This window comes from Pristiophorus japonicus, chromosome 2, assembly GCF_044704955.1.
Source record: "Pristiophorus japonicus isolate sPriJap1 chromosome 2, sPriJap1.hap1, whole genome shotgun sequence".
NCBI lineage: Eukaryota > Metazoa > Chordata > Chondrichthyes > Pristiophoridae > Pristiophorus > Pristiophorus japonicus.
The window spans coordinates 223,618,483-223,640,346 of NC_091978.1; the positions used below are offsets into that span (position 1 = coordinate 223,618,483).

Consider the following 21,864-nt stretch of genomic DNA (forward strand, 5'->3'; position numbering starts at 1 on the left):
ATGCTATGAGGCTGCAGAGTGACTTGGATAGGTTAGGTGAGTGGGCAAATGCATGGCAGATGAAGTATAATGTGGATAAATGTGAGGTTATCCACTTTGGTGGTAAAAACAGAGAGACAGACTATTATCTGAATGGTGACAGATTAGGAAAAGGGGAGGTGCAAAGAGACCTGGGTGTCATGGTACATCAGTCATTGAAGGTTGGCATGCAGGTACAGCAGGCGGTTAAGAAAGCAAATGGCATGTTGGCCTTCATAGCGAGGGGATTTGAGTACAGGGGCAGGGTGGTGTTGCTACAGTTGTACAGGGCCTTGGTGAGGCCACACCTGGAGTATTGTGTACAGTTTTGGTCTCCTAACCTGAGGAAGGACATTCTTGCTATTGAGGGAGTGCAGCGAAGTTTCACCAGACTGATTCCCGGGATAGCGGGACTGACCTATCAAGAAAGACTGGATCAACTGGGCTTGTATTCACTGGAGTTCAGAAGAATGAGAGGGGACCTCATAGAAACGTTTAAAATTCTGACGGGGTTAGACAGGTTAGATGCAGGAAGAATGTTCCCGATGTTGGGGAAGTCCAGAACCAGGGGACACAGTCTAAGGATAAGGGGTAAGCCATTTAGGACCGAGATGAGGAGGAATTTCTTCACCCAGAGAGTGGTGAACCTGTGGAATTCTCTACCACAGAAAGTTGTTGAGGCCAATTCACTAAATATATTCAAAAAGGAGTTAGATGAAGTCCTTACTACTAGGGGGATCAAGGGGTATGGTGAGAAAGCAGGAATGGGGTACTAAAGTTGCATGTTCAGCCATGAACTCATTGAATGGCGGTGCAGGCTAGAAGGGCCGAATGGCCTACTCCTGCACCTATTTTCTATGTTTCTATGTTTCTGTGTTTCTATGTAAGTCACTAAGATCGCTCTGAACACCAACATTTTCCAATCTCTCACGATTTAAAAAATACTCTGCTTTTCTATTTTTCCTACCAAAGTGGATAACTTCACATTTCTCCACATTATATTCCATTTGCCATCTTCTTGTCCACTCACTTAGCCTGTCTATATCTCCTTGAAGCCTCTTTTCATTCTCCTCACAACTTACATTCCCACCTAGCTTTGTACCATCAGCAAACTTGGATATATTACATTTGGTCCCCTCATCCAAATCATTAATATAGATTGTGAATAGCTGAGACCCAAGCACTGATCCTTGCGGTACCCCACTGGTTACAGCCTGCCAACCTGAAAATGGCCATTTTTTCCTACTCTTTGTTTTCTGTCTGTTAACCAATCTTCAATCCAAGTTAGTATATTACCCTCAATTCCATGAGCCCTAATTTTGTTTCATTAATTCATCATTCATAGGCAGTCCCTTGAAGAAGAGGATGACTTGCTTCCACATTAAAAATGAATTCTCAGGTGACTGATAAGTCCAATGTGGGAGCGACAGTCTCTGTCGCAGGTTGGACAGAGAGTGGTTTAAACGTTGGTTGAAGTGCCAGTTGTTGAAGTGCTTGGGTTGTCATGCGTTCCTTCCGCTGTATGTGTTGTGTATCTGTAAAGCATGTACTCCCATGTTCCGCCACCAGGGAGCTCATCCCCTGAAGTCCCAAGGGATCCAGCATCCCTTGGGAGCACTGTATATAAGCCGGCCCCAAAGACCTGTTCCTCACTCTGGAGTGTCTTATTGAAGACTGAGATCACTGTTACTTTAACCTCCCTGTATACAGCCTCATCTGTGTTAGGAACACAGTAACTGGCGACGAGAATACGAATCCAACGCAAAGATGCAGCAAACTGTGGGCATCCTGGAGAAGTTCTTGGAGGGTGATGACAGGGAAGCCTATGTCGAATGGCTAGACCAGTACTTTGTAGCCAACGAGCTGGTCGGAGAAGGAAACGCTGCAAAAAGGAGAGCGGTCCTCCTTACAGTCTGCGGGGCACCGACCTACAGCCTCATGAAGAATCTTCTGGCTCTGGTGAAACCCACAGATAAGTCGTATGAGGAGCTGTGTACACTGGTTCGGGAGCATCTTAACCCGAGGGAGAGCGTGCTGATGGCGAGGTATCGGTTCTACACGTGCCAGCGATCTGAAGGTCAGGAAGTGGCGAGCTACGTCGCTGAGCTAAGGTGACTTGCAGGACAATGTGAGTTTGGTGGCTACTTGGAGCAAATGCTCAGAGACTTTTTTGTACTGGGCATTGGCCACGGGACCATCCTACGAAAACTTTTGAATGTAGAGACACCGACCCTCAGTAAGGCCATTGCGATAGCACAGGCGTTTATGTCCACCAGTGATAAAACCAAACAAATCTCTCAGCATACAAATGCTAGCAATGTTCATAAATTAACTGGAACTGTATTTGTGAGCAGAAATATACAGGGCAGAACCCACGAGTCTGCAACTGCCAGCAGGCCTCAGGTGATCCAGATGACTCAAAGAGTCCCCAACAAAGGATGAATGCAAGGCAATTCACACCTTGTTGGCATTGTGGGGGCTTCCATTCAGTCTATTCATGCCGCTTCAAATGGTATGTTTGCAAGAGCTGTGGAACAATGGGGCACCTCCAACGAGCTTGAAAATGAGCTGCAAGCTCTGCAAAACCTGCTAACCACCACCGTGGCAGAGGAAGATCGGTCCATGGTGGATCAAAGCAATTTCAAGCCTCAGAGAGAGGAGGCAGATGTTGAAATACGTGGGGTGCACACATTTTCGATGAAATGTCCACCTATAATGCTAATTGTAAAATTGAATAGCTTACCAGTAGCCATGGAACTGGACACTGGCGCTAGCCAATCCATCATGAGTAAAAAGATGTTTGAGAGACTGTGGTGCAACAAGGCATTCAGACCAGCCCTGAGCCCCATCCACACGAAACTGAGAACGTACACCAAAGAGCTTATCACTGTCCTGGGCAGCGCCATGGCCAAGGTCACCTACAAGGGCACGGTGCACGAACTGCCACTCTGGATTGTCCCGGGCGATGGACCCACACTGCTTGGAAGGAGCTGGCTGGGCAAAATCCGCTGGAACTGGGATGACATCCGAGCGCTATCACATTTCGATGAGGCCTTATGTACCCAGGTTCTTAACAAATTTCCTTCCCTTTTTGAGCCAGGCATTGGAAACTTTTCCAGGGCGAAAGTGCGGATCCACTTGGTCCCAGAGACACAACCCATTCACCACAAGGCGCGAGCGGTATCTCACATGATGAGGGAGAGAGTGGAAATTGAGCTGGACAGGCTGCAATGCGAGGGCATCATCTCCCCAGTGGAATTCAGTGAGTGGGCTAGCCCGGTTGTTCCAGTACTCAAAAGTGATAGCACGGTCAGGATTTGCAGCGATTATAAAGTAACTATTAATCGTTTCTTGTTACAGGACCAATACCCGCTACCTAAGGCAGACGACCTATTTGCGACGCTGGCAGGAGGCAAGACGTTCACCAAGCTTGACCTGACTTCGGCCTACATGACGCAGGAGCTGGAGGAGTCTTCGAAGGGCCTCACCTGCATCAACACGCACAAGGGACTGTTCATCTACAACAGATGCCCATTTGGAATTCGGTCGGCTGCAGCGAACGGAGAACCTACTCAAGTTGGTACCACACCCGGTGGTCTTTCAGGACGACATATTGGTCACGGGTCGGGCCACCGCCGAGCACCTACAAAACCTGGAGGAGGTCCTCCAGCAACTGGATCGCATAGGGCTGCGGCTGAAGAGATTGAAATGCGTCTTCATGGCAACAGAAGGGGAGTTTTTGGGGAGAAAGATCACGGCGGACGGCATTCGGCCACAGACACCAAGACAGAGGCTATCAGGAATGTGCCCAGGCCACAGAATGTCATGGAGCTGCGGTCGTTCCTGGGACTCAACTATTTTGGTAACTTCCTAGCGGAGTTAAGCACCCTTTTAGAGCTCCTACGTGTGTTATTGCGTAAAGGTGAGAACTGGGTATGGAGAAAAAAACCAATTAATTGCTTTTGAGAAAGCCTGAAACATTTTACGCTCCATCAAGCTGCTTGTATTGTATAACCCGTGTAAAAGACTTGTGCTAGCATGTGATGCGTCGTCGTACGGAGTCAGGTGTGTATTACAACAAGCCAACGTTGCGGGGAAGTTGCAACCTGTCGCTTCCAGGAGCCTGTCTAAGGCCGAGAGGGCCTACAGCATGATTGAGAAAGAGGCATTAACGTCTGTGTTCGGGGTAAAGAAAATGCATCAGTACCTGTTTGGCCTCAAATTTGAGCTGGAAACCGATCACAAGCCCCTCACATCCCTGTTCGCTGAAAACAAGGGGATAATACTAATGCCTCAGCCCGCATACAAAGGTGGGGACTCGCGCTATCAGCTTATAACTATACCATCCGCCACAGGCCAGGCACTGAGAACTGTGCGGATGCTCTCAGTCGTCTACCATTGCCCACCACGGGGATGGAAATGGTGCAGCCTGCAAACTTGTTGACGGTGGCGCAGCCCGCAAACTTGTTGATGGTCATGGAAGTGTTTGAAAATGATAAATCACCTGTCACGGCCTGCCAGATTAGGACTTGAACCAGCCAAGATCCTCTGCTGTCCCTAGTAAAAAAACTGTGTACTGCACGGGAGCTGGGCCAGCATCCCCATTGAAATGTAAGAGAAAATCAAGCTATTCCAGCGGCGAAAGGACGAGCTGTCCATTCAGGCAGACTGCCTGTTGTGGAGTAACCGCGTAGTGCTACCAAAAAAGGGCAGGGAGACGTTCCTCTCGGATCTCCACAGCACACACCCGAGTATAGTAATGATGAAAGCGATAGCCAGATCCCACGTGTGGTGGCCCGGTATCGACTCTGACTTAAAGTCCTGTGTATGGCAATGCAGCGTATGTGCTCAGTTGAGCAACGTGCCCAGAGAGGCACCACTAAGTTTGTGGTCCTGGCCCTCCAGACCATAGTCGAGGATCCATGTCGACTATGTGGGCCCATTTCTCAGTTCCTGGTGGTGGATTGAATGTGAAATAATGTCGGGAAGCACCGCCACCGCCACCATTGAAAGCCTGAGGGCCATGTTTGCCACCCACGGCCTGCCTGACATACTGGTCAGTGACAACGGGCCATGTTTCACCAGTGCCAAATTTAAAGAATTCATGACCCGCAAAGGGATCAAACATGTCACTTCAGCCTCGTTCAAACCAGCCTCCGATGGGCAGGCAGAGCGGGCAGTACAAACAATCAAACAGAGCCGTAAACGAGTCACAGAAGGCTCACTCCAAACCCGCCTGTCCCGAGTACTGCTCAGCTACCGCACGAGACCCCACTCGCTCACAGGGGTGCCCCCGGCTGAGCTACTTAAAACTCTCGCTGGTTCACCCCAACCTGCATGATCAGATAGAGAGCAGGCGGCAGCAACAAAATGTAAACGATGGTCACGCCACTGTGTCACGGGAAATTGATCTGAATGACCCTGTGTATGTGCTAAACTATGGACATGGTCCCAAGTGGATCGCGGGCACGGTGATAGCTAAAGAAGGGAAGAGGGTGCTTGTAGTCAAATTAGACAATGGACAAATTTGCAGAAAGCACCTGGACCAAACGAGGCTGCGGTTCACAGACTGCCCTGAACAACCCACAGCAGACACCACCTTTATCGAGCCCACAACACACACCCAAAGGATCAACGACACCACGCCGGACCAGGAAATCGAACCCATCATGCCCAACAGCCCAGCAATGCCAGGCTCACCTAGCAGCCCTGCAGGGCCAACAACATGCCAGCCCAGCGAGGGCACAGCCAACACACCAGAACAGACATTTGTACCGAGGCGGTCCACCAGGGAAAGAAAGGCTCTCGACCGCCTCACCTTGTAAATAGTTTTCACTTTGACTTTGGGAGGGAGTGATGTTGTGCATCTGTAAAGCATGCACTCCCATGTTCCGCCACCAGGGAGCTCATCCCTTGAAGTCCAAAGGGATCCCAGCATCCCTTGGGAGCACTATAAAAGCCGGCCCCCAAGACCTGTTCCTCACTCTGGAGTGTCTTATTAAAGACTGAGGTCACTGTTACTTTAACCTCCCTGTGTGCAGCCTCATTTGTGTTAGGAACACAATAGTATGCACATGGTTTCCGCTTGCTCCCGGCAAAGAGACTCGAAGTGTTCAATGCCTTCATAGAAACAGAGAAACTAGGTGCGGGAGTAGGCCATTCAGCCCTTCGAGCCTCCACCGCCATTCAATAAGATCATGGCTGATCATTCCCTCAGTACCCCTTTCCTGCTTTCTCTCCATACCCCTTGATCCCCTTAACCGTAAGGGCCATATCTAACCCCCTCTTGAATATATCCAATGAACTGGCATCAACAACTCTATGCGGCAGGGAATTCCACAGGTTAACAACTCTCTGAGTGAAGAAGTTTCTCCTCATCTCAGTCATAAGTGGTATACCTCTTATCTTAAGACCATGTCCCCTGGTTCTGGACTTCCCCAACATCGGCAACATTCTTCCCGCATCTAACCTGTCCAGTCCCGTCAGAATCTTATAAGTTTCTATGAGATCCCCTCTCATCCTTCTAAACTCCGGTGAATAAAGGCCCAGTTGATCCAGTCTCTCCACATATGACAGTCCAGCCATCCCTGGAATTAGTTTGGTGAAACTTCGCTGCACTCCCTCAATAGCAAGAACGTCTTTCCTCAGATTAGGAGACCAAAACTGAACACAATATTCCAGGTGAGGCCTCACGAAGGCCCTGTACAACTCAAGTAAGACCTCCCTGCTCCGATACTCAAATCCCCTAGCTATGAAGGCCAGCATACAATTTGCCTTCTTCACCGCGTGCTGTACCTGCATGCCAACCTTCAATGACTGAAGAACCATGATACCCAGGTCTCGCTGCACCTCCCCTTTTCTTAATCTGCCGCCATTCAGATAATATTCTGCCTTCGTGTTTTTGCCCCCATAATGGATAACCTCACATTTATCCACATTATACTTCATCTGCCATGCATTTGCCCACTCATCTAACCTGTCCAAGTCACCCTGCAGCCTCTTAGCATCCTCCCCACAGCTTACACCGCCACCCAGTTTAGTGTCATCTGCAAACTTGAAGATATTACACTAAATTCCTTCATCTAAATCGTTAATGTATATTGTAAAGAGCTGGGGTCCCATCACTGAGCCCTGCGGCACTCCACTAGTCACTGCCTGCCATTTTGAAAAGGACCCATTTATCCCGACTCTCTGCTTCCTGTCCAACCAGTTCTCTATCCACGTCAGTACATTACCCCCAATACCATGCGCTTTGATTTTGCACACCAATCTCTTGTGCGGGACCTTGTCAAAAGCCTTTTGAAAGTCCAAATACACCACATCCACTGGTTCTCCCTTGTCCACTCTGCCAGTTACATCCTCAAAAAATTCTAGAAGATTTGTCAAGCATGATTTCCCTTTCATAAATCCATGCTGACTTGGACCGATCCTGTCACTGCTTTCCAAATGCGCTGCTGTTTCATCTTTAATGATTGATTCCAACATTTTCCCCACTACTGATGTCAGGCTAACCGGTCTATAATTACCCGTTTTCTCTCTCCCTCCTTTTTTAAAAAGTGATGTTACTTTAGCTACCCTCCAGTCCATAGAAACTGATCCAGAGTCGATAAACTATTGGAAAATGATCACCAATGCATCCACATTTCTAGGGCCAATTCCTTAAGTATTCTGGGACGCAGTCTATCAGGCCCCGGGGATCTGTCAGCCTTCAATCCCATCAATTTCCCTAACACAATTTCCCACTAATAAGGATATCCTTCAGTTCCTTCTTCTCACTAGACTTACTGTCCCCTAGTACATTCGGAAGGTTATTTGTGTCTTCCTTCGTGAAGACAGAACCGAAATATTTGTTCAATTGGTCTGCCATTTCTTTGTTCCCCATTATAAATTCACCTGAATCCGACTGCAAGGGACCTACATTTGTCTTCACTAATCTTTTTCTCTTCACATATTTATAGAAGCTTTTGCAATCAGTTTTTATGTTCCTTGCAAGCTTCCTCTCGTACTCTATTTTCGCCCTCTTAATTAAACCCTTGGTCCTCCTCTGTTGAATTCTAAATTTCTCCCAGTCCTCAGGTTTGTTACTTTTTCTAGCCAATTTCTATGCCTCTTCCTTGGTTTTAAAACTATCCTTAATTTTCCTTGTTAGCCACGGTTGAGCCAGCTTCCCCATTTTATTTTTACTCCAGACAGGGATGTACAATTGCTGAAGTTCATCCATGTGATCTTTAAATGTTTGTCATTGCTTATCCACCGTCAACCCTTTAAGTATCATTTGCCAGTCTATTCTAGACAATTCACGCCTCAAACCATCGAAGTTACCTTTCCTTAATTTCAGGACCCTAGTTTCCGAATTAACTGTGTCACTCTCCATCTTAATAAAGAATTCTACCATATTATGCTCAGTCTTCCCCAAGGAGCCTCGCACAACAAGATTGCTAATTAGTCCTTTCTCATTACACATCACCCAGTCTAGGATGGCCAGCTCCCTGGTTGGTTCCTCGACATATTTGTCTCGAAAACCATCCCTAATACACTCCAGGAAATCCTCCTCCACTGCATTGCTACCAGTTTGGTTAGCCCAATCAATATGTAAATTAAAGTCGCCCATGATAACTGCTGTACCTTTATTGCACATATCCCTTATTTCTTGTTTGATGCTGTCCCCAGCCTCACTACTACTGTTTGGTGGTCTGTTCACAACTCCCACTAGCGTTTTCTGCCCTTTGGTATTCCGCAGCTCCACCCATACCAATTCCACATCAACCAGGCTAATGTCCCTCCTTACTATTGCATGAATTTCCTCTTTAACCAGCAACGCCACCCCGCCTCCTTTTCTTCTCTGCCTATCCTTCCTAAATGTTGAATACCCCTGGATGTTGAGTTCCCAGCCTTGGTCACCCTGGAACATGTCTGCGTGATGCCAATTACATCATATCCGTTAACTGCTGTCTGCACAGTTAATTCGTCCACCTTATTCCGAATACTCCTCGCATTGAGGCACAGAGCCTTCAGGCTTGTCTTTTTAACACACTTTGCCCCTTTAGAATTTTGCTGTAATATGACCCTTTTTGTTTCTTGCCTTGGGTTTATCTGCCTTCCACTTTTACTATTCTCCTTTCTATCTTTTGCTTCTGCCTTCATTTTATTTCACTCTGTCTCCCTGCATAGGTTCCCATCCCTCTGCCATGTTAGTTTAACTCCTCCCCAACAGCATTAGCAAACATTCCCCCTAGGACATTGGTTCCAGTCCTGCCCAGGTGCAGATCGTCCGGTTTGTACTGGTCCCACCTCCCCCAGAACCGGTTCCAATGTCCAGGAATTTGAATCCCTCCCTTTTGCACCACTCCTCAAGCCACGTATTCATCTGGGCTATTCTGCGATTCCTACTCTGACTAGCATGTGGCACTGGTAGCAAGCCTGAGATTACTACTTTTGAGGTAATTCTTTTTAATTTAGCTCCTAGCTCCCTAAATTCGTCTCATAGGACCTCATCCGGTTTTTTATCTATATCGTTGGTACCTATGTGCACCACGACAACTGGCTGTTCACCCTCCCTTTTCAGAATGTCCTGCACCCGCTCCAAGACATCCTTGACCCTTGCACCAGGGAGGCAACATACCATCCTGGAGTCTCGGTTGCGGCCGCAGAAACGGCTATCTATTCCCATTACAATCGAATCCCCTATCACTATAGCTCTCCCACTCGTTTTCCTGCCCTCCTGTGCAGCAGAGCCACCCACGGTGTCATGAACTTGGCTGCTGCTGCCCTCCCCTGATGAGTCATCCCCCTCAATAGTACCCAAAGTGGTGTATCTGCTTTGCAGGGGGATGACTGCAGGGGACCCCTGCACTACCTTCACGGATTATTCTCTTCCATTATGAACGATCTTGCGCCAGTGATTCCCAGGCGTCGGTGGGGATGTTTAACTTCTTCAAGGAGGCCTTGCGGGTGTCCTTGAAGCATTTCCTCTACCCACCTGGGGCTCGTTTGTTGTGTCGGAGCTCCGAGTGGAGCACTTGCTTTGGGAGTCTCGTATCGGACATACAGACAATGTGATCCATCCAACGGAGCTGATCGAGCATTGTCAATGCTTCGATGCTGAGGATGTTGGCCTGCGCGGGAACATTGATGTTGGTACGCCTATCCTGCCAATGGATTTGAAGAATCTTCCAGAGGCAGCGTTGATGGTACTTCTCAGTGCTTTGATGTGCCTGCTGTATATAGTCCATGTCTCAGAAGCATATATGAGGTCAGGTATCACTACTGCTCTGTACACCATGAGCTTTGTGCCAGTTTTAGGTTCTGGTTTTCAAATACTCTATTCGTTAGGCGACCAAAGGCTGCGGTGGCACACTGAAGGCGGTGTTGGACCTCTTCAGTGATGTCTGCCCTTGTTGATAGTAGGCTCCCGAGGTATGGAAAATGGTCCACATTGTCCATGGCCTCATCATGGATTTTGATAATCGGAGGACAGTGCTGTGTGGCGGAGGCAGGTTGATAGAGCACCTTTGTTATACGGATGTTTACTGCAAGGCCCATGCTCTCATACGCTATGCTGAATGTGTCGACGATGGTTTGGAGTTCGTCCTCCAAGTGAGCGCAAACGTCATCTGCATATTGTAATTCGACCTTGGATCTGGTCTGATGGAGGTTGAACAGTTTCCTGTTTGTTCTATAGATTATCTCCACTCCAGTGGGAAGCTTGCTGATGGTGAGATGTAGCATTGCAGCAAGGAAGATCGAGAAGAGCATTGGTGCAATGACACAGCCTTGCTTCACCCCGGTTCGTACATAAGTTGGGTCTGTGGTGGATATATTGGTCAGGATCACGGCTTGCATGCTTTCATGAAGCAAACGGGGGATGGTGACAAATATTTGAGGATAGTCGAATTTGAAGAGTACACTCCATATTCCCTCATAGTTGTAAATGTCAAAAGCCTTTGTGAGATCAAAGGCGGCCATGTACAAGGGCCGGTGTTGTTCTCTGCATTTCTCTTGAATTTGTCGAGCGGTGAAGATCATGTCCGTTGTGCCTCTTCGTGGGCGGAATCTGCATTGTGACTGAGAGGAGCTCTTCCGCCAGAGGGAGAAGATGGTTGAGGAGGATTCTTGCAATAACTTTCCCTGTGTTAGACAGCAGGGAAACTCGTCTGTAATGACCGCAATTGGATTTTTCCCTTTTCTTGAAGATGGTCACGATTACGGCGTCTCTGAGATCCCCTGGCATGCTTTCCTCCTTCCAAATAAGAGAAATGACCTCATGTATTCGTGCCAATAGTGCTTCTCCATCATATTTTAATGCTTCAGCGGATTCTATCTGCTCCTGAGGCCTTGTTGCTCCTCAGTTGTTGAATGGCCTTTTCAACTTCATGTAGGGTTGGGGTTATACTGAGATGGTGCCGCATAGCATGCTGTGGGATGGAGTCGAGTACACTCACGTCGAAGACAGAGTCTTGGTTAAGGAGATCTTCAAAGTGCTCCTTCCAGCAGGCACTGACTCCCTCTCTGTCCTTGATGAGTACCTCTCCGTTCTTGGCCCGCAATAGGGTAGGACCTTGGGTACTTGGTCCGTAGGTGGTCTTTACTGCACTGAAGAATCTACGCACGTCGTGGTTGTCGGCTAGTTGCTGGATCTCCTGCGCTTTCTCAACCCACCATCTGTTCCTTATTTTGTGAAATTTTTGTTGGACCTCGGCCTTCAGACGTCTGTAGATCTGCGTTCTTGGACTCGAGTTGCCTTGCTGTTTTCAATTCAAGAATGCCTTGCGCTTGCAGCTTATTAACTCCTGGATCTCCAGGTCATTCTCGTTGAACTAGTCTTATTAATTTTGTTTAGTAACTTTTTGTGTGGCACCTGATCGAATACATTCTGAAAATCCAAATACACCACATCTACTGGTTCCCCTTTATCTATTCTGCTAGTTACAACCTCAAAAATCTCTAACAGATTTGTCAAACATGATTTCCCTTTCATAAATCCATGTTGACTCTGCCCAATCCTATTATTATTTTCTAAGTATCCTGTTACCATGTCCTTAATAATAGATTTTAACATTTTTTCTGCTACTGATGTCAGGCTATCTCGTCTGTAGTTCCCCGGTTTTCTTTCTCCCTCCTTTCTTAAATAGTGGGGTTACATTTGCTACCTTCCAATCCATGGGAACCGTTCTAGAATCTATGGAATTTTGGAAGATGACAACCAATGCATCCACTATTTCTATAGCCACCTCTTTCAAAACCCTTGGCTATAGGCCATCAGGTCCAGAGAATTTATCGGTTTTCAGTCCCATTTTCCCACTAACACTAATTTCTTTCAGTTCCTCATTCTCGCTGGACCCTTGGTTCTCCACTATTTCCGGCAAGTTTTTTGCATTTTCTTCCATGAAGACGGACACGAAGTACTTGTTTCATTTCTCTGCCATTTCATTATTCCCCATTATAATTGGTAATCTGTTAATGGTGCCCAATATAATTATTTATTTGATTACCTATAAATCACAGTTAATTCTGAATATGCTGTAAAAATCACAGTTAATTCTGAATATGCTGTAATCTGCATTTTTCTTAATGTAAAAATTGGCCGTTTCTTTTTAAATGTGACACAGCAGCAAGCAGCAAAAAAACTCAAGATAAGGTCTTTGTTAAAAATCTACATCATTACTTGAATGTATCTGCACTAAAAGCTGTTGATGCAAGTAAATAAACTGCATCGAACCCAGAATAAAATCATAAGAAATCATGGAACGGCCACTCAGCCCATCAAGCTGGCTTCTTTAATGCCAGTGTAAATGAAAAGTTTGGGCATCAGAAGCCAAATTGGCTTTTGTGTTGTATGTGTGTGTTAATGGTAGCAGCTGCAGCATCAAACTGTAATGCAAGTGTTTTTCTTTCTCCAATTCACTTCCATTTAACACACGAATCAGGAAGACCTGATTACCCCAGTGTACTTTAACCATTTTGTGAATTTGTTGGTAAAATAGTAAGATGAAAAGTAGAACATGCGAGTGTTTTTTGACTGTTGTGAGTGCTTTACTTTCTTAGTTACTGAACGGTGGTACATGTTTGTTAAATAAAGATACATGTGAAGTACATTTACCTGTATTGTGTAAGTGTATGTATGTTGCTTTCTACTAAAATTAGTGCACATGGCTAAAATGGTGTCACCATAGCCACATCCGTGGCTAGTCAAGAATTTCTATTGCTGTAGGGAGATACAAGAAAGTATGTTTTCATCCCTATAATAGTCCTTTTTTATAGGGCCAAATACAATGAGCATCAAGTACATAACAGGAACGGTAGCATAGTTGTAAAGTTACGGGACTAGTAATCCCGAGGTCTAGACTAATAAACCAGAAACAAAAGCAAAATACTGCGGACGCTGGAATCTGAAATAAAAACAGAAACTGCTGGAAATCTCAGCAGGTCAGGCAGCATCAGTGGAGAGAAACAGAGTTAACGTTTCAGGTCGATGACCCTTCGTCAGAACTGGCGAAAGTTTGAAATGTAACCAATTTTTAAGGAAGTGCAAGAGGCCCTGAAATGGGGAGGGGAGGAAAGAAGAAAAGGGAAAGTCTGTAATAGGGTGGAAGGCAGGAGAGATTTGAGAGACAAAAGGGATGATGGGCCAAATTAAGATGGCAATGGCACAAGTTAGGAAACAATAGATGAGTCGAGATGGGGTGTGAATGGCGGACAAATTACCAGCTGCCATGGGAAAGAGAGAAAAAATATATAAATAAAAAGGGGCATGGGTTTTTGTAAAAAAAAGGGGAGGAAAGGGAACAAAATATGGGCAGAGGTGTGAGTTCAAATTTGTGAATTTAAATTCAGTTAATTAAATAAATCTGGAATAAAAAGCTAGTGTCAGTAATGGTGACCATGAAACTGATTGTCGTAAAAACCCATCTGGTTCACTAATGTCCTTTAGGGAAGGAAATCTGCCATCCTTATCGGGTCTGGCCTATATGTGACTCCAGACACACAGTAATGTGGTTGACTCGTAACTGCCCTCTGAAATGGCCTGGCAAGTCTCTCAGTTGTAACAAACTGCTACAAGAAACAATAATAAGAATCACTGTGGGAGTACTTTCACCACAAGGACTTCAACTTCAATGGTTCAAGAAGGTGGCTCACCACCACCTTCTCAAGGGCAATTAGGGATGGGCAATAAATGCTGGCCTTGCCAGCGACGCCCACATCCCAGAACAAATTTTTAAAACTTATTCTGCCATTGGTCCCCACCAATTAAACTTACTAATCTAGGGAGATCCCTATATTTATCCACTTTAATGGAGAAGATCCAAGGGAGACACACACAGGATGAAGTGATTCTCCTGTGGTGTAACTGCTCCATGGGACTGATGTGTTAGATTTATAAGGGGCTAAATTCGCTAGTCCCCGAAAACGGCGCGGGGAACTTGATTTATAGCTTTACGAAAATAGTTGTAGAGCTGTTGCTTCCTCATCGGCGCCAAGCCCTGAAAACTCCCTCAGGAGCCGGCGCCTCACAACTTGAGCCTCCTCTGGGAAATCCCCTCCGTGCCTTTCAGTTCTGCGCGGAGGGGATTCCTGTATGGGCTGCTCTTGCATGTCCTCCATTTTTCCATCCTCATCTGCTGTCCGGTCATGCCATAGTGCACCATCTTGCCATCCAGAGGAGGCAAGGGTCCCCAAATGGAGTGCTCTCTACGCGGGAATCCTCCCTTTATTTATTGGGGACTTGGCCTGGAGGGTGTTGCACAGGGCAGTCCCGTGCAATAAGTTTTTTAGTCGGGTCACAGACTCCCAGGCCGCCTGCAATTTCTGTGGTCTGGAGGAGTCCGTATTCCATATGTATGTACAGTGTGTGAGGTTGCAGGACCTCTTCTAATATTTGAAGGGGCTGTTTCTCAATTTTTGGCTGCACTTCAGTCCCAAGCTCCTGATCTTTGGGCACTCGGAGCGAAGGGGAGTGGGCAGGTCGGAGGACTGCTCCTGGACCTGGCCAAGGTGGCCATTAAGCGGTCCAGGTAGTGGGCGGTCGAAGAGGTCGTTCAGCCCGACTGCCTGCCTCTCTTCCGTGGCTACGATCGCGCCAGGGTCTCCCTGGAGATGGAGCACGCAGTGGCTACCGGTACACTCACGGCCTTCCTCGAGAAATGGGCACCGGAGAGACTGGAGTGCATCATCACCCCCGGGAATGGAATTTTAATTTGATTGGCAAAGTTCCCAGTTAATTTGTGGGTTCTAATGCCCTCACCAAAAGGGGGCACTTGATTTAAAGTTATGTTTTAAAATAGCTGTAGAGCTGTTGCATTGTGAGTGGCTTAGCCAGTCACGTGATGTTCACAAGACGCAATAAAATCCCAGTCAGTTGGGTCTAGATCATCCTCAATGAGGTGTGCAGTTATGAGCCTAATGGATGAACTTGTAATGTGTAGTGTGATGTTAAATCTTTGATAATAAACCAACTAGTTCTTAATAGCAATGTGTCGCTATGAATTCTTAAGCAAAAACTCATAAAGCAAATACATTGCACCCACCAAACAAGTTCCTGCCCCTAACCCCCACCGCCCAAGTGCCTGACCTTCCTTCCCCCACAGTCCAAGTTTCTGACCTCTCCCCCCCCCAAAGTTTCTAACATTCTCCCCCCTGCCCAAGTTCCTGACCTTCCCCCATCACTCCCAGTCCCTCTCTGTCCCCTCTCTCACGCCCCTCTCTTTTGCTTTCTCTCTGCCCTCCTCTCTCACTCTTGCTCCAGTCTTTCTCTCTCTGCCCCAGTCTCTTGGAGGCCCCTTTAGTATAGTCACTGATTTTCAATAGATAACCTAAAAGCCCCAGTGGCAGACGCGAGTTCCAAGCTCGGCAACTTGGTTCGGGGTTGGAGGAGATTACAGCCGAATTTTGGATCATCTCCAGTTTACGTAGAGTAGAATGTGGGATGCCAGCCACGAGTGGGTTGGAATACTCAAGTCTAGAGGTAAGAAAGGCATGAATGAGAGCTTCAGCAGCGGATGAGTTGAGGAGAATTGATTAAAAATCAGGTGGGACGCTGAGGAGGAGAGGATTGTCAATTTGTAGATGATGATCAACAATTGATGGCTGTATTTAGTAAGTACTTAGTAGTGACTTTAGCGGCAGGGCCCAATTTGAATGCAAGGCCTCAGATTCCCGCCTGTAGCCAGCCAGATTGAGAGGCTGGCTACGGTGGGGCGGGGTAGGCCTGGGCAGGCGATCAGAGGCCTCATGAGGGGGTCTTCGATCACGAGGGACAGGTATGATCCGGACCCTGGATGCAGCAGGTAGGTATATAGCCACTTGCTCCTGGATGCAGCAGACCCACCTTTGTTTCACAAATTGTGAGAAACCAGTCCACAGGCAGTTAAACACAAAACGATGGGGAAAAAAAGGCTTCCAGCCTTATTACGATATTTAAGTTGAGGTAATGCCCACGGCAGTGGATTGGTCGCGTGTCCCTGCCCCTGGGACCTGCCTCCGGTAAAACCGGAAGTGGGCGGGTTGGAGGCGGGATCAGGTCCGGAATACCATTTGTAAAACTTTAACTGCCCACATTCTCCAAACCCACATGTTCTTTTAGGGGAAAATTATGACCAAAGATATCAGAGAGGAGCTCAATCTTGAAGTAATGAGGCCTCAGAAATTATTGCCAGGTTAATCCTCTGGGTTTCTCCCCATCAACTGCTGCAACTTTAGCAGAAACCCTGGATAGACGTGTATTTGGGGTTGCTGCTGTTCGTCCGCTGAATGTTATGGCAACTGACTGGGAGAATCCCCAAGGAAATTACCGGCATATATTTCAGGGCACCATTGATTGTGGGCATGTCCCAGAGAATTGGAGAGTGGCCAGAGGGGGACAGAGTTAATTTAAGTAATTTTGGACCAGCTAGCTTAAAAACTGTGATGGTAAAAATTTTATAATCCTTAATTAAAGGATGAAATTACCACTTATCTAGATAAAGAGAAAATAGTTAGCAGTAGCGAGTACAGATTACATAAGAACATAAGAAATAGGAGCAGGAGTAGGCCATACAGCCCCTCGAGCCTGCTACGCCATTTAATACGATCATGGCTGATCTGATCATGGACTCAGCTCCACTTCCCTGCTCGCTTCCCATAACCCCTTATTCCCTTATCGGTTAAGAAACTGTCTATCTCAGTCTTAAATTTATTCAATGACCCAGCTTCCACAGATCTCTGAGGCAGTGAATTTTACAGATTTACAACCCTCTGAGAGAAGAAATTTCTCCTCATCTCAGTTTTAAATGGGCGGCCCCTTATTCTAAGATCATGCCCTCTAGTTCTAGTCTCCCCCATCAGTGGAAACATCCTCTCTGCATCCACCTTGTCAAGCTCCCTCATAATATTATACGTTTCCATAAGATCACCGCTCATTCTTCTGAATTCCAATGAATAGAAATCCAATCCACTCAACCTTTCCTCATAAGTCAACCCCCTCATCTCCGGAATCAACCTAGTGAACCTTCTCTGAACTGCCTCCAAAGCAAGTATATCCTTTCTTGAATATGGAAACCAAAACTGTACCCAGTATTCTAGGTGTGGCCTCACCAATACCTTGTATAACTGTAGTGACTTTTCTGCTTTTATATTCCATCGCTTTGCAATAAAGGCCAAGATTCCATTGGTCTTCCTGATCACTTGCTGTACCTGCATACTAACCTTTACAAAGGGATGTTTGTAATTGACAAACCTCAGCATTCTTTATGGTGGTAACAGACATGGCTGATGGGGGGGAAATGCAGTGGATATAATGTGCATGGATTGTCAGAATGCCTTAGACAAGGTTAACTATCCTCTTCCTAATTCCATAGTCCTTAATCTCCTCTTAAAAAATCTCCTATAAATGGGAGATTATTAGAAAAGATTAAGGTGTACGATATTAGGAGGAGGCTGGTAAACTGGATTAAAAGTTAAAGGCAGTTTTTCAGAATGGTTGGAAGTGGTCATGAAGTTCCACCAGGTTCTGATCTGAGGCTACTTCTCGTCACTGTATATATTAAAAGTGGCGTCGAAATTTGCAAATGATACAAAAATAGGAGGTATCGTTAATTTTTTAGAAGACCAAAGGAAATTGCAAAGAAACATTGATAAGATGGGGGTAGCGAGCTGAAAAGTGACTGATGGAATTCAATGTTAGTATTGGAATGGTGCTGTGGAAGAGCAGCAGGATTTGTAGGTGCAGGTTCACGGGACATTAAAGGTTAACACCTCAGGTTGATAAAGCCATTTTAAAAAATCCAATAGAACTTTAGGTGTTTAATTTTAACCTAACTGCCTAGTGGGAAACTGACAGGATCAGACTGACTGCCCATTTCACACTGCATGGTTTTACTTTCCACTGAAGCAAATGGACAGTATAATCGGGTGGGATGTAAAATGAGCAGCCGATCTGTAACCGTCAGCTTCCCGCTAGGCAGGTCACCATAAAATTACCCCCAATGTTTTATTACAAGAGGTATAGAATATAAATGCCAAGAGCTAATAGTAACCCTAAATAAAACCTTAACAAGGCCTCTGCGTGATGTATTGGGTTCATCCACACTATCAGAAGGATATTGAAGCTTCAGAAAGGGTACAACACAAATTCACTAGGATGCTGCCTCGTGTGACAAAACACAAATACGGAGAAAGACTTGAAAAATTGTGTCTTTTGTCCTCAGAGTAATTCAGATTGCTGAGCAATATAATAGAAGTGTTTAAAATTGTGAAGCAGTAGATGGAAGTAGACAGTTTCCAGTAGTTGAGGGGTTTAGATTGAGGGGTCATAGACAGGAAATTAAATGCAAGAGACTTATAGCAGAGAGCAGGAGAAATTTCTTTACGCAGAGACTTGCGAGGTTGTGAATTCACTTCCAAAATTTGTAGATGAAATAGAAACTATGTCAACATTCAAGATAGATTGAATGTGTGGATGAAGGAAATGGGGGTAAAGGGAAATGGGAAAAGTGTGAGGAAATGTGATTAGAACTATGGACTAGTTGGACTAGTCTGTTTCTGTGTTGTAACTTCCATGTAATTCTGTGATGTTTCTGTGGTGAGTTACCACCTGAATCAATGCAAAAATGTCCTATTCATGAAGGCCATAGAGATCATATGAAGAGCCCCGATGCCCACCTGGGTACCAAGCGGGGCCCTTTGTACTCAAAAAAAACCCTGCCACTAGGAGAAAACGTATGCCCTGTTCACCTGATGCCTCATTTTCACAGCAAAGGTGATGGAAAGTGTTGCCCATTACAAACAAAGCAGTTGTCACTTCCCTGAAAAATGTGTGTACTCCAGACTGTCTAGTGTGGCAGGTGTCTCCTGGAACGATCTGGTTATGTCAGAGTTTCACATTGTGGTATAACCATCACCCTCTATGAAAACACACATCCCTCACCCAGATATTGCCTGCAGGCGATTGTGCAGCAGGCAGCACAACTCTCTGGGCTGCCTGTTTCGTGAAGCAGAGGTGGTGAAGATAGGTCTCCTCTGACATGTCCAAGTGCAGGTCACAAGGTACTGATAACTGTGGCCAAAACACCTCTGACAATGTTGCACCTGCATTAGCTGGCCCCTCAAGTGCCTGATTCTATAACCTCCACCCCTGCAGGCGAGACCCTGCCAGCTGCATGAATCCTCACAAAATTGGAGCTATTGTCTTGAGGAGGCATAAAGGAAAGAGGAAAACAAGGTTCAATTCTATCACTAAAATGCTGGGGTCAATGTGAAATGAGCCGTATCCCTGAGCCCCAGTCAGTCCCCGACTGCGATCAAATATCGTAAGTTTAAGAACACATCCAAGTTCACAGAATAACTTAACAGCTTGGACTGGCTTCCTACTCACCAATTGCTCCGAAAGTAACCAATCGGTTTTCTCTGGGGCTGATGTGCTTGTCGTAGGGTCTGTTTCCGTACATGTGAGCAGCGCTGTTCACCAACCACGTGACATTCAGAGATACGGTGTATCGAAGGATGGAAGCCAGAAAGTATGAGTTCCACAGACTCTCCCCCCAGAAGTACCAGGGGATAAAAGTTGGCATTAAGAAACACATGATTAAAACGGAGGTCTTGTAGTACCTACAAAAGAGAGCAAATCTTATTTAGACACAAATCAGCACAATTCTCTTCAAAGATAATCAGTACATGTGTCCAAGATAAAAACAAATAATAAAACTGCAAACACTCAGGTACACCTTTCAATGGCTGGCTAAAGAGCATTAATTCCCCTTTCTTTGAACTGACAGAAACCAGTTTTAATCAATACCAAATGGTTCTTCTGGAATCTACAAGAATTATCTACAATATACATGTCAGTTTTGGTTACCCTACATCAAAAGGGATATTATGTTAGTGGAGGTTAATACCAGATCTTTCTGCACCAAAATATGAAGGGCAATTGTGTATCCTGGGATTTTTTGGGATATTGATGGATATTTTAACATTATGAAAGCTTATAATAAGTTTATCTAATGTATACAATGATCCATAACCAGTGGGCATGGAGTCAAGTCATGGTAAACTAAATAATAAATAATGTGAACAGTGAATAATACAATTCAAACAGAAATGCCATGAATTTCTTCGAGGGTTTCTCCGGATTGGTCCTCGTAACTTTGGCATAAACCCCAGATGGATCCGTAAACAAGGTTTCCACCAATCTTCCACCAAAGTTATAATGGCCGATTAGGAGAACCCTCTCTGGAAATTCCTGGTGAATTTCCTCGCAAAAACATGATAAACACAAGGAACAAACTGCCAGTTCAAGTGGTCAAACATAAACTTTAAAGGGTTCAATAAGGAAGCAGACAAGTTCTTTGCATCTGAATGGGCTTGTGGCTACAAATAATAGAGCAATCTCACAGGAAAGAAAGGGGATTATTGAACAGACAGGCTAGAGAATCAATCATCTTCTCCTGCCTGAAGTGTGTTACTTTGCTACATTGTATAATCTACAGTATATTTTCCCATGGAATATTTTTCTGCAGCCTATTAAGTATACATGATTATACATTGGAGTATTTTTATTATATGTATACCATACAGTATATGTTCTTATAGGATTTTCCTATGGTGTATGTAGCACACAAATCACTGACTCCACACGGTCTGGTGTAAGTCTAATTGCTGTGACCTTCGTCCTTTATTGTTCAGCTCCAGAGTGCCTCCCAGGTGTGGTGGTCACCCTTATATAGTCCTTATTACAGGTACTACCAGGGTTTCCCACCGCAGCGCCCTCTGTGGTGTGGCATAGTACTTACATTATATTTAAGGTACTGGGACGATACACACATCATTACATAACATCACCTTCCCCCCCCCCCCCCCACCTGGACGCAGGACAATGATACACACATCATTACATAACATCACACTTGTCCAATCGCTCTGCCGAGAACAGGTATCAGTTCCCTGGTGTAGGTACGCAGCTTCGCCGTGACCGGGACCAGCTTGGGTCGTGCGGCTGGGTTAATCCACAGTTTGTCAACGACGGACCCGAGCCCGTGTCCACTTCCATACTCACTGGGATTCAGTTGACTTTTACTTCACTTATCACTGGGGGCGAATCATCGGTACACGTATACAGTCCAAGCACCTCATCTTCTTCTACCTGCTCCTCGCTGAACAGTGGATCATCCCCCATCTCCTCAGCCACATGGTGAGTCTGATTTATTTTACACATACGCCGAAGGTGGCCTTTAACGTGGCAGGTATTGCACGTGTACTCCGCAAACCTGCACCGGTGAGCCCCATGGCTTCCTCCACAACGCCAGCATGGTGCTGCTTGATTAGCCCCCCTCGGCAGACTCTGAGCTCCAGGATCCCGAGGTCCGTGCTCTCTGCCCC

General features: G+C 45.9%; 1 protein-coding gene across 1 annotated transcript in view; it reads right to left on the reverse strand.

Moving 5' to 3' along the window:
• The window catches only part of LOC139244148 (stearoyl-CoA desaturase 5-like), a 132,223-nt gene that overhangs the window by 5,019 nt on the left and 105,340 nt on the right, over window positions 1–21,864 (reverse strand). The window contains exon 4 of the mRNA XM_070871003.1: window positions 19,865–20,097. Coding sequence (XP_070727104.1) covers window positions 19,865–20,097 — 233 coding nt within the window. The remainder of the gene's footprint in view (window positions 1–19,864; window positions 20,098–21,864) is intronic.